The sequence below is a fragment of the Ursus americanus genome, chromosome 3 (assembly GCF_024610735.1).
Source record: "Ursus americanus isolate L20-20 chromosome 3, mUrsAme1.1.p, whole genome shotgun sequence".
NCBI lineage: Eukaryota > Metazoa > Chordata > Mammalia > Carnivora > Ursidae > Ursus > Ursus americanus.
The window spans coordinates 98253011-98265404 of record NC_142129.1 but is presented as its reverse complement, the minus strand read 5'-3'; the positions used below and the strand labels follow the sequence as shown (position 1 = coordinate 98265404).

Here is a 12394-nt window from a genome sequence, read left to right as displayed (position 1 = left end):
TTTTGCATCTGTGCTCATCATGCTCAATGGTGAAAAGCTGGAAAGTCTTTCTTCTAAGATCAGGAACGAGACAAGGATGTCCCCCTCACCACTTTTAGTCAACACAGTATGGAAGTTCCAGCCATTGCAGTTTGGCAAAAAAAGAGAAAGAAAAAGCATCCAAATTGGAAAGGAAGAAGTAAAACTGTCATTATTTGCAGATGATGTGATATTATATAGAGAAAACCCTAAAGATCCATCAAAAAACTGTAAGGACTAATAAATAAATTCAGTAAGGTTACAGCATATGAAAGCAATATATAGAAATCAGTGGCATTTTTATAAACTAATAAAAAACTATCAGAAAGAGAAATTAGGAAAACAATCTCTTGCCTCAAAAAGAATAAAATAGCAATACATTTAACCAAGGAGGTGAAAGACCTATATGTTGAAAATTATAAGACATTAATAAAAGAAATTGAAGAAGACACAAGTAAAGGGAAAGATAGTCCATGCTCATGGACAGCAAGAATCACTATTGTTAAAATGTCCATACAAAGCAATCTACAGATCCAATGCAATCTCTATCAAGTTTCCAATCACATTTTTCAAAGAAATAGAGCAAATAATCATAAAATTTGTAGAGAATCAGAAAAGACCCTGAATAGCCAGAGCAATCTTGAGAAAGAAGAACAAAGCTGAAGGCATCATGGTCTTTGATTTCAAACTGTGTTACAAAGCCATAGTAATTAGTATAATATTGGCAGAAAAACAGATGCATAGATCCATGACACAGAATAGGGAGCCAGAAATAAACCCATTTATGTATGGGCAATTTGTGTATGACAGAGGAGCCAAGGATGTACAATGGGAAAAGGATGGTCTCTTCAATAAGTGGTGCTGGGAAAATTGGACCACTATCTTACACCATTACACAAAAATTAACTCAAAATGGATTAAAGACTTGAACGTAAGCCCTGGATTCATACAATTCCTAGAAGAAAACATAAGCAGTAAGTTCCTTGACATTGGTCTTGCTGATGATTTTTTGAATCTGACACTAAAAGCGAAAATACACAAGTGGGACTACATCCTACTGGAAAGCTTCTGCACAACAGAGGAATCCTCAACCAAATGAAAGGCAATCTACTGAATGGGAGAAGATTTTTGCAAATCATCTATCTGATAAGGGGTTAATATCCAAAATGTATAAAGAACTCCTACAACTCAGTAGCACAAAACCAAATAATCCAATTAAGTAGTGGGCAGATCTGCATAGACAGTTTTTCAAAGAAGACATATAGATGGCCAACAGGTACATGAACAGCACATGATCAGGGAACTGCAAACCCAAACCCCAATGAGCTACCACCTCATACCTGTTAAATGGATATTATCAAAAAGAGAAGAAATGATAAGTTTCAGGGTGGAAAAAAGGCAACCCTCATGCACTGTTGGTGGGAATGTAAATTGGTGCAACCATTGTGGAAAACAGGATGGAAAACAGTTCTTGCAAAAGTTAAAACCAGAACTACCAGGTGATCCAGCAATTCCACTTCTGGGTATTTATCCAAAGAAAATGAAAACACTAATGAGAAAAGATATACCTATCCCTATGTTCACTGCAGCATGATTTACAATAGTGAAGGTATAGAAACACCTAACAACCTACAGACACATGTATAAAGAAACTGTATATATATATATATATATATATATATATATATATATATATATATATATAATTTGCATAGTAGAATATTATTTAGCCATGAAAAAGAATGAAATATTGCCACTTGTGACACAATGGATGGACCTTGAGGGCATTACGCTAAGTGAAATAAATCAGACAGAGAAAGACAAATACTGCATGATCTCTCTTATACATGGAATCTAAAAAAAATAAATAAAAATTAAAAAGGTGGTTGTCAGAGGTAGAGGGTGGGGAGGGTAGAGAAATGAGTGAAGGGAGTCAAAAGGTAAAAAGGAAAAAAAAAATGAACCCCACAGATATCCTCTGGGCAGCCAAAATGTTTGGAATATTTTGGTTGCCCATGGGTTGAAGGTTGGGAAACACTACTGAATAGCAGAATTCTTGAGTGGTGTTGTTGGACCCCGGTCTAGTGGACCCTGAGATTGCCTGCCTGTGAATGGGAACAAGGGGTGTTGGGAGAGATTTGTGTGACCCAGATAGAGCAGGTTGGGACTAAATAAACCTGTTGTGTCAAAATTCAGTGGTGTTCCAGGGACATAGAAAAGGGATCGTGAGAAGCCCGCTGTCCGGGGTAACAGACACCACAGCTTACAGGGGCCTGGGATGGGCTGTGCTCTGGGCTTCTGGCTTTCTCTAAGACCATCTTACTTGGTCCTCATGAGGCCATTCTGCCCAAAAATACTTACCAGAGAAGAAGGAAACCACCTCTGATGTGACAGAAATATGCTAGGTGTTGACAACAATTTGAAGTCAATGGAATTTCCCTATTTTATATTATTTTTTTTGTTTTTTTTAATAATAATTTTTTATTATGTTATGTTAGTCACCATACAGTTTTTGATGTAGTGTTCCATGATTCATTGTTTGCGTATAACACCCCGTGCTCCATGCAATATGTGCCCTCCTTAATACCCATCCCTATTTTAAAGATGAGAACATTCCTACTGTAAGATCCCTGCCTGTGTGTGCATGGGGGTTGCTCCATCAGAAGAACGGTGTTCCATGCCTCACCAACATGTCAGAGCACTATTGATGGCAATAGGATTATGGGATTAAAGCCTGAAATCAATACACAATGGATGACCTGTAAAGTACTTTTAAGGGAGTATTCTGCACAGAGCCTCCCCAAAATGCTCAGGGCATTGAGAGGACAGAGGTGAATTCATAGCAGTGTTGAGTGATCAGTCAGGCACACATAGTTGTGGTGAGGACTGAGGACAAGAGGAATTGAAGTTTTGAGTCTAGACAGGGTGGAGTGAACAGAGCAATTAGCAGCAGGGTTGTGAAATGCATCGTCGTGTTTGCAGGATGCCAAAGGGGGCCATGCCTGCTCCAGAGATAACCACGCAGGCATGGTGTCTGGTTCTCCATCGTATTTCACAAGCTTTAACAAACCTTCAGAACGTATGCTGGCATTTCCCTTGCGCTGAGGGTGTCTGAACCAGCCAGCCGTCCCCTGAGACTCCACCACAGCTCTAGAGTTCAAGCCCTCCTCTGCTTGGCTTCATCAACGTCATTTCCTCATGTGCAACCTGCATTGTTAAGTAGATGTAAGTCCTGTCTCCTTGGGTCCGCACGGTTGCTATGGAGGTAGATGGAGGCGGGGGACGATATTTCAGAGTTCATTCTGCATTGGCTTATTTGCTCGGTAACGAGTCCGATGTCTGCAGAACGTAAGGACTGGGAGAAATATTTATAATTTTTCTTTACACTTTGCCATGGAAGCTAAAGAGGCATCAGCAGATTTTCTGGCTGTTGGGCTGTTTCCTATAGATTGCCACCTGTTTCCTACGGGAACACTTGTGTTTGATGAACAAGGCGCTGGATTCCTCTGGCGCGCGGTGTCTCACAAGGAAGCAGGAACTGGCCCTCAAAGCAACCTCCAGAGACTGGTGTTTGCTTTGCCTTTAATATTTATGGACAAGAAAATCTGAGTCTCAGAAATGTTCTCGGGGAACCGAATGATGGTATAATTGGCAGAACAGAAAGGGATTAGAGTCTGAGCACGGGGAATACTGGGCTGTTGCTGAATGTGATGGGTTTCCTTTACGTATTTTTTTTAATTTTTCTTTTTTAAGTAAGCTCTGTGCCCAGCATCAGGCTCGAACTCACGACCTTGAGATCAAGTGTCACATGCTCCACCGGCTGAGCCACCCAGGCGCCCCATATTTTAAATAGAGAACCCATCGTTCATACGAAAGCTTCCCCACAAGCTCCTTTTGTCAGACATGAGAGCAGAGCTGTCCAGAGGCTCTCTCCACACAGTCATTCATTCCTGCTAATGTTGGCTCCGGGGCCTTCCAGGCGCCGAGAGTGGTTAGGAGCTGGGGGAACAGGCAGTAATCGCTGTCCCTGTGGGTCCCACACAGTAATGGGGGAGATGATAAATAAATATACAATAACCACAATAGTGAGCACACACTGGATATTTACTTTGTGCCAAGAACCAAGTTCTTTCGCATGGAGTAAGCCATTTAGTCCTCGTGATCCCTGTGGGAGGCAGGTACAGGGATTCACCCAGTTTTACAGGAGGTAAGTTGAGGCAGAGGAGAATCACGAAGTGTGTCCACGTTCATGCAGCTTGTAAGTGGCAAAGGCAGGAGTCTAACCTGGAGAGCATGTCTCTGCCATACGTGGGCTGACTTCCGTGCTGCATGGGCCTCCGTGTGGAATATGCCCCAGGCACCGGGTGCTGGGGAGGAATGCTGGTCAGGACAGGGGAGAGGAGCCGCCAGGGCAGAGTGTGGCTTCCATTTTGTTTTGTCTTGTTTTGTTTTGTTTTTTTCGTTTCTCTTCTCTTCTCTTCTCTTCTCTCTCTCTCTCTTTTTTTTTTAAATAGGCTCCATGCCCAGCATGGAGCCCGACGTGGAGCTTGAACTCATGACCCCGAGATCAAGACCTGAGCCAAGGTTGAGAGTCAGATGCTCAACTGACTGAGCCACTCAGGCGCCCCACTGTTTTGTTTTTAATTTGAAATTGGAGTGTTGGTTCTCGAAACCCTCTTTCTGCACTAACACTTACAAGGATTCGATTAAACAGACCCTGGGGGGAAAAGACTGAAAACCGATGTGCCCATTAGCCCACCAGCCCGCAGCCCAACCCCACACCCAGTAGGAGAAACTGCTCCGCGGAAGCAGCTCATTAGCATGTCGGCTTGCATTCATTTTTGGCGTATTAGATACCTACCACATGGTACCACATTCCGCGATCAGCGGTCTTCACGGCCGCCGTTTATATCATACATCCATTTGTTCGTAACCTTTGAGGGTTCAAAGAAACCTAAACCCCTCCAGATGGCAGACTGTGTTAGAAGGTGGGGTGGGGGGACAGTAAAGTAACCCCCAAACGGAGAAAGCCCTTCAAAACAGGGAGACAGAGCAGGCAGCCCCATACCCTTTACACAGAACTTCATTCTGGGCAACTTACTGCCAGGGGCCAGGTGGAGAATGATCCAGTCGCTCTACAGTTACTCTCTGCAAAGTCCAGATATTAGGCTGCAGAGTCTACAGAGCCAGGGGCACAGAGTAGGGGCACTGCAGTGAGAACAGAGGGTTCACACACACCTCAGAGGGTTTCCAGGTGCCTACTTGGGACCTACACCTTTCATTAGCTCTTGTGGCCCCACCTGTGCACCAGGAAGGAGAAAGCCTGTGTCACCTCTGGCAGAGTCATGGGGGGCCAGAGCCAGCCTCCCCCCACCCCAGCCTGGGCAGGCATTCCTAAGGGGCCCGGAACAGGTGACCTTGGGAGAGGCCACCGAGTGGCCAGAGGTGCGGTCAGTGTCGTCAGCAGCGCTAAAGACAGTCTTCTTCTCCAGGAGCAATGTGCTTCTCGACTCTTCCTTCTGCTTTCAGCGCCTTGTTCTGATGACAGGCTGACATTTCCAGGGGTCTCATTCATACCCGCAGTTGGGTCAGGAGCATTAACTGAGTCTGCCTGGTGCGTGTAGTTAGAGGTCGCAAGGATCCGCTCTTTCCTTCATGATGACGAAAATAAACCTCGGGCAGGAATCTGTCACGCAGCCTGTTCTGCTGTAAGGGAAAGCGAGCACACGGATTTTGCTGAGGGCATTCGAGCCTGTCAGTGGAAATGATACTAGAAACTTGGATGGGCGGTTTGGCACTTAGTGTTCAGGCTGGAGCGTCTACCCACAGAGAAGCACCTCACACTGATGAGATTTTCTGTCTGTCTCTCCCCTCGCAGGGCTGCCTGACGACGCCCAACTCCCCGTTGGTGAATTCCCGTTCCCTTACGTTGGGTCCATCCCTCTCGCTCAGCAACATCTCAGGGGTGTCTGTGAAGTCGGACTTGAAGAAGCGACGGGCCCCTCCTCCCCCGACCCTGTTGGCTGCAGGGCCACCAGTGCAGGACAAGACCTCGGAAAAGGTAGGCAGAGGGCAGCCCTCGGGGCCTGTGCGTTTGCCGCATGGACCAGTGAGTTCTCTCTAGAAGTCCCCTGCATGCCCTACGATCCTTCAAGTGTGTGGCTTTAGCAGGGAGAGTGTTCGGGTGAATGTTTACGCTTTATGTAGAAGTAAAGGTGGGATGCCATGTATTTCAGTTATGGAACGTAGGAAACTTTTGTGCTTTTTATGCTTGCTGATTGGCACTTGTTCTATCTCTAATGTTGAAATTTTGGGTATCGTCATGATGGCTCCATGAGAAAACTCATGGGTCAAGGCACTGGAAGACTCTGGAGTGTGTATGGGATAGGGACGGTAGGTGATATTAATATAAAATGCCCCAAATAAGTCAGATTCACAGGACAGTGGGGAGTAAGTCACTTTCTGTGTGATACTACATTGCAGAAACCGCGTATGTATGAAGCCGTGTGTGTTAAGTTTATCTTCAGAGCAACTTAATTCCTTTGCAAGGGGTTGTCATTATGTGTGGACAGAAAAGAGCTTTTGTCCCCAGCAGCTGGGGTCTCACCTGCGCTTCTTTCCTGCCATGCATCCACGCCACCTTGAAGCACGATTGGAAATCCCCAAACCTCCCTTCCTGGGGGCCGGGCTGTTCTTGGACTGTGGCTCCTCTTCTTGTGGCTTGGAGTGGGACACGGTGAAACTGGGAAGTATGATGTGTATTCGCCAAATACATCCTTCCTCATTTGGGTGGGCAGTGGTGGACACAGCCCCTGGGGTGGCCAGGATGGGAGCAGGCTGCTGAATCTTGGAGAACATGGGTTCCCCAAGGCTGACCAACAGTGCCCCCAGCGGGCCTGCTCCATTTGTATTCCAAGACACGAGGTCAACCTGCAGTCAATAAGGATGTATTATTCTTCATGAAGCTCAGAGGTTTCCTAGTGACGGGTGGCCCAGGTTCCTGGCGGAGATGGGGAGTAGACGGGGACATCACACCATGAACAGGAACATTATAGAACATTATTCTCCCACAGGGGCTTAATTTCCTTTCCTTCTGCCTTGGTGTCCCTTGGCCTGTCCCTGCTTCATATAGGCCAAGTGCTTCACATTACTGCTAGTCTTGATTGGAACCCTTTTTTGCTCATTCGTAAAACGGCTTTTCCTTAAAATAAACCAGAAACTAAGTCTGTACCTCCCAGGTGGGATGCTTAGCCCAAGGTCGTGGTTAGAAGTTACCAGAGGGGCTCTCTGGAGCGGCAGACTTCTTACTTAGTTTCCTTTTTATCCCAGTTGTCCGTCTGTCCATCAGTCTTTTTTTAAAAGATTTATTTATTTATTTATTTTAGAGGGAGAGAGAGCATGCAGGCAGGGGGAGGAGCAGAGGGAGAAGGAGAGCGTCCCAAGCAGTCTCCACACTGAGCACAGAGCCAGCCCGATGTGGGGCTCAATCTCATGACCCTGAGTTCATAACCTGAGTCAAAATCGAGACAGATACTCAATCACCTATCCCACCCAGGCACCCCTGTCTGTCCATCAGTCTTCCTAAATCTTAACAAATCTTCTACAGACCTTTCCAGCCATGCGCTAGAAATCTGTTGGAAAAGCCTGCAACGTGACCTATTTTAGAAGAAGGTATTTTGAGTTTTGTGTTTCCTGAGCATTTTCTAATGCCACGAAGTTGTTTTGAGAGCTTAGTTATCTTATGATGAGAAGAACTTTAGGCACATATGGCACCTCATTTGGTGGTATGCTTGCATGATTAAAGCGTGCAAATCAAACACAGTGACTTCCTGCTGGTGTGTGTGCCGTGTGCCTCTTTATTTTGCTGGGGCTGAGAGTCTGAACTTTTTTGTAACCCGCAGACCGTATTTCTAGCATTTAGCATTTTTCAACCAGTCCCCTCTGGGGACGTCTTTTTGCTTTCGATTGGGAAGGATATTTCTTTTGCAGTGAAAATCACGAATTCCAGGATCACGATGACTTATGTTTTTTTTTTTTTAATGAGAATTGCGTTTCCCTAATGTTATAGCATGTAGATACTAAGCCAGATTAGCATTTTAAAACTGTCTTCTATCCAGAGAAGATGCTGTGTTTTTCAGATTTTAACGTGCCTCTTCAGAGTGGATAAAGTCTGCTGGAGTGGGAAAATGTATAGTAAGTAGAGAATCGGGAATTCTGAATGAAAAATAAATAGTTCTCTATACCCTGAATAATGAACAGAGTTCCCTGTGAGGCAGTAAAAGCTTTTTACTGAAATCTGTTTTATTTGGCACAGAATGAGTGGAGAAATTGGCTCACAGAATCCCTCTCCTTTTTTAAGCATATGAGTGGCATATGGATTAGATTTAAGCATTTGCTAGGACCATTTTTTTCCCTTTTTAAATGAAAGGTATTTTGTTATTTACTAATTTCTGGGAAAGGAACCCAAAAATGTATTGTTGTCATTGTTGGGGAAAAACGTCAATTCCTTCTTCATGAACTTCCTTCCATATAAAGATAAGATGTTTGTTTGAAAGCCTTATTTATGTGCAACTGTTGCTAACACCAATATCCTGAATGAAAAGGAAAGGCTTATTTTCAAGGACATGACTAGTTTTGGAAAAGGAAAACGCGTCAATTTTCTTATTTTAGAAGATTTTTTCTTATCATCTGGTCTGAAAAATTCTGCGTTTCTGTATTCAGGTCTTAGAGGGGGAATAATTTCAGCTGCGTCCCGGCTCATCGGAAACATTCTCGAAAACGCAGTCTTTGTATCCGTGTTTATTACCTGACGATAGATTCACAACGTAAACATCGGTATTTGTAATTTCTAAGAGTGCTTTTGAAAGAGCGTCTCCCTGAGGTGTTGGAGCCAGTGGATGAAATTAATGGTGTCCTTGTGCAAGCCTCTTGGCAGAAAAATTGGCAAGATGGGTAAAGAGCCACATTATCTTTGCAGAGGAGAAGTGCTGTCTGGGCCAGACCGTCCTCCCCTTCCCGGTACCTTGAATGTAGTTTCAGTTAAGCAGAACACTCAAACAGGAATGATATATATATGTGAGCACACCATATGCTAAGTCAGCATTTTTCAGACTCAAGTGAGCATCAGAATCACCCCCAAAGGGCTTGTTAAAACACATTTTACTTGGCTCTACCCTGAGCGTTTCTGATTCAGGAGGTCTGGGGCAGGGCCTGAGAACTGGCGTTTCAACAAGTTCCCAGGCAAACCCCACTTTGAGAACTGCCGTGCCACAGAATGCCACTGCCCTGATCCACCTAGGAAGACTTGGGAGACTAACAAACGTGAGAGAGAGCCGCTCGGTGTAAATATTCTTAACAGGCCTGGGAAGAGTCTTCAGCAGGAAAGTTATCTGGAAATGAATGGGTCTGCTGTATAACGGTATTTGGGCACAGGTTGCCATAGTGTTAGCTGGGGCCTGACGTTAGATGTTCAGATGAATAAATAGCTCTTGCTTCTTCTTGCTGGGACCCGGGGAGTGCTTGAGTGAGGGACAGAGGGATTGCCGGTTCTAGATGGGATTTTTCTTCCTTTTATCTTTGAGGTTCCACACATGGTCCTCATTCTACTCTGCTCTGTGCTGAGACGACCTCGAGCCTTGTCCCTGACCCCAATGCAGGGCAGAGTTCTTGCTTGCTACTCCTGTGTGGGGCTCAGAGCCCCCTTTGTATGCAGCTGTCCCCAGGAGGCTTGTCTTCCTGTCCCTTGCATGTGTGTTTCCCCTCGGGCTGTGGATCAGCATGGATCTCAGACTATGAGTGGGGCTGCGGACACAGGTGCCCACAAGGGCCCCTCTCCACCCACTCTCTGGCCCTCAGTTTTCCTTCTCTACAGAATGGAAACACTAAAAGCAGCCTTCCCAGGTACATGCTGTAGAGGTCAGAGCAGGGGCCCTGTGCAGCTTCCTGGGTCCAGATACGATCTCCATCCCTCCTGGCAGTCCTTGGTGAGTCCCTCCACTTCCACCCTTCCTTCCCCAACGTGCACGAACCGCACGACCAGGTGGAGTGAGATCCAGGCATCGAGGGATGCAGGAGCCTGAGGCAGGGAGGGCTGGGCGGTGGGGCAAAGGCTCTATGCCCTGGCCAGCCTCCTGTGTGAACCAAGTGGCAGACTAAATCTAAAAATCAAACTCTCCGTTGCCGCAAGCATCAAAGGCAGTGCAAAAAGTTGCCTCGCCCAGGCACAGGTTCACCCTGTTACATGATGCCCCACCCCCTCCGTGGCATTTCTGCCCCGTCAGTCACAGACTGAATACCCTGTTCACCAGTCCACACTGTCAGAGATTATCGGGGGGCAGTTGCTCATCCTTTTAAGGCTTTGGAGCCTCTCTCTGAGAAGAACGAGAAGAGAACCCTGTCCAGTAATCCGTCCTTGGGTGACTCAGTTTACCTACTCAGGATCAAAGCAACCGTAAACCCCACTCGCCGACTTCTGCCTCTGTACAACACTTTGCTGGCTGCAGAGCGGCTTCTTTCACTTTTCGCTCTGTCGTCTGATTAAAACTAACTTGTGGGACTTGACTAGAAAATGCTGTGTTGTCTAACTGGAGTTATCATTTTTGTCAGTCGGCACACGGTCCTTCTACGCCTGCTGTTGTGCCTATAACAACTATAAATCCTTTTTTATTGTAAGTTAAAGTAATTCAGAAAGTATTTTAGCCATCCAGGCTTTCTTTCGTCCTATAGTACTTGAATTATTGCATTCATTGCCGAGAGAATCCAACACCATAAAATTCCAACGTGACAAGCACACTTGTACACGATTTCAAGTTTGTTGTATTGGGACTAGAATAACTGGTGGTATTGGGCATTAAAATGAGAGATGGGGGAGGTTGGTGTTTTATCAGTTATTGGTATAACCCAAAATAGATTTTTCCATGAAAAATTGTTTATGTATTTGATAAATATGTGTTGAGCAGCTGCTATTCGCAAGCCCTGCACTTAAGAGCAAAAATTAATATTCATTCCTTGAATATCTCAGTGCAATGTACACATAAACACAGTGTTTTGTACTGTGCCAATAATTAGGGTAATCTGCATGTGTTAGAAACTAGGGGAAAGTATTCCCACTTGAGGCTCCATTTCTGGAAGCATCCTGAAAATCAGGTGATTAGAATATTATGAGAAATTGCTGAGCATACCCCCAACGAAACGTTTTGTCCAGAACTAAAGTGTGCATTTGGTGGTTCCTGTGACAGCGTATTGCCTCATTCTGGCATGTTCCCGACCTCATTCTGCATCCCAATCCCCAGCAGACAGAAGGCCCCAGCACGGAGCCCTAGCAGCCGTGGGGCGGGGGAGTCCCCACCGAGCAGGGCGACGGACCAGCCACGGACCAGAGTGGGCTCCAAATGCGTTCTCCTCTCTGCTGTTAGGACTGATGGTTGTTGCTAATGAAATTGATCATCCATGAGGATGTTGGGGTGAATGGGATCCCTAGTCCCGTAGAGCCATGTCCACGGTCCTTCTCCTGGGGTGAAGGCTCCTTTAAGTTCTGTGTGTCCTGACTCGTGGTGGTTAATTTGTTTCTGGCAAAGTGGATGATGCTTGGAGACTTTTAAAAAATCATTTTTCAGTTACTCTTCCGGGGCACCTGGGTGGCTCAGTCAGTGAAGCGTCTGCCTTCGGCTCAGGTCATGATCCCGGGGTCCTGGGATGGAGCCCCGAGTTGGGTCCCTGCTCAGCGGGGAGCCTGCTTCTCCCTCTCCTGCCCCCCCTGCTCATGCGTGTGCTCTCTCTCTCTCCCTCTCAATTAAATAAATAAATCTTTTTAAAAAATTATTCTTCGTAGTAATCAAAGACCTCTGATGACCTCCAGCGTGTGGGTGGTGTTCACATGAGCCTGGCTCAGCCATTCGGCTTCCCGGAACGCTGTGCTGACCAGGCAGGATTTGAAGGTCAGTTCAGGAGAGAAGGAAGAGTGGCCCCTTCAATCTGCCTATGTGCCCGGGACCCCGGAGGGGAAGAGGCCCCACCCAGACCGACCCCTGTGTGACATGAGGAGGGGAGGCTGCAGACTCACCTTTCTCTCATGCCCCTCCACCTGTCAGCGAGGCCTGATCCCAAAGCCGGCCACCTCCCCCGCCCCCACCTTAGCACCTTGGTCTAGGTGCTCCTGCTTCTGGGACGACCCCCACTGCAGTGGTGGCCCCCTCCTCGCTCCCCCTACTTCTACACCTGCCCCTCCCTCTCCAGACTCTTCTCTACACCACTGCTAAAGCAACACTGGTCACACACAAGCGGGGGCCCGTCTCCCCCTTGCATACACTGGAGAATAACTAAGTTCTCACCTTGGCCTGTGGGCCTCCACACTCTGGGCCCAACACATCTCCCCATG

The 12394-nt window shown here is 46.4% G+C and overlaps 1 protein-coding gene across 1 annotated transcript in view; it reads left to right on the top strand.

Annotated features, from left to right (window-relative positions):
* COBL (cordon-bleu WH2 repeat protein) overlaps positions 1–12394 on the top strand; it is a 264114-nt gene that overhangs the window by 147861 nt on the left and 103859 nt on the right. Inside the window, exon 9 of the mRNA XM_087860644.1 lies at positions 5897–6079. Within this exon, the coding sequence (XP_087716770.1) occupies positions 5897–6079 (183 nt within the window). The remainder of the gene's footprint in view (positions 1–5896; positions 6080–12394) is intronic.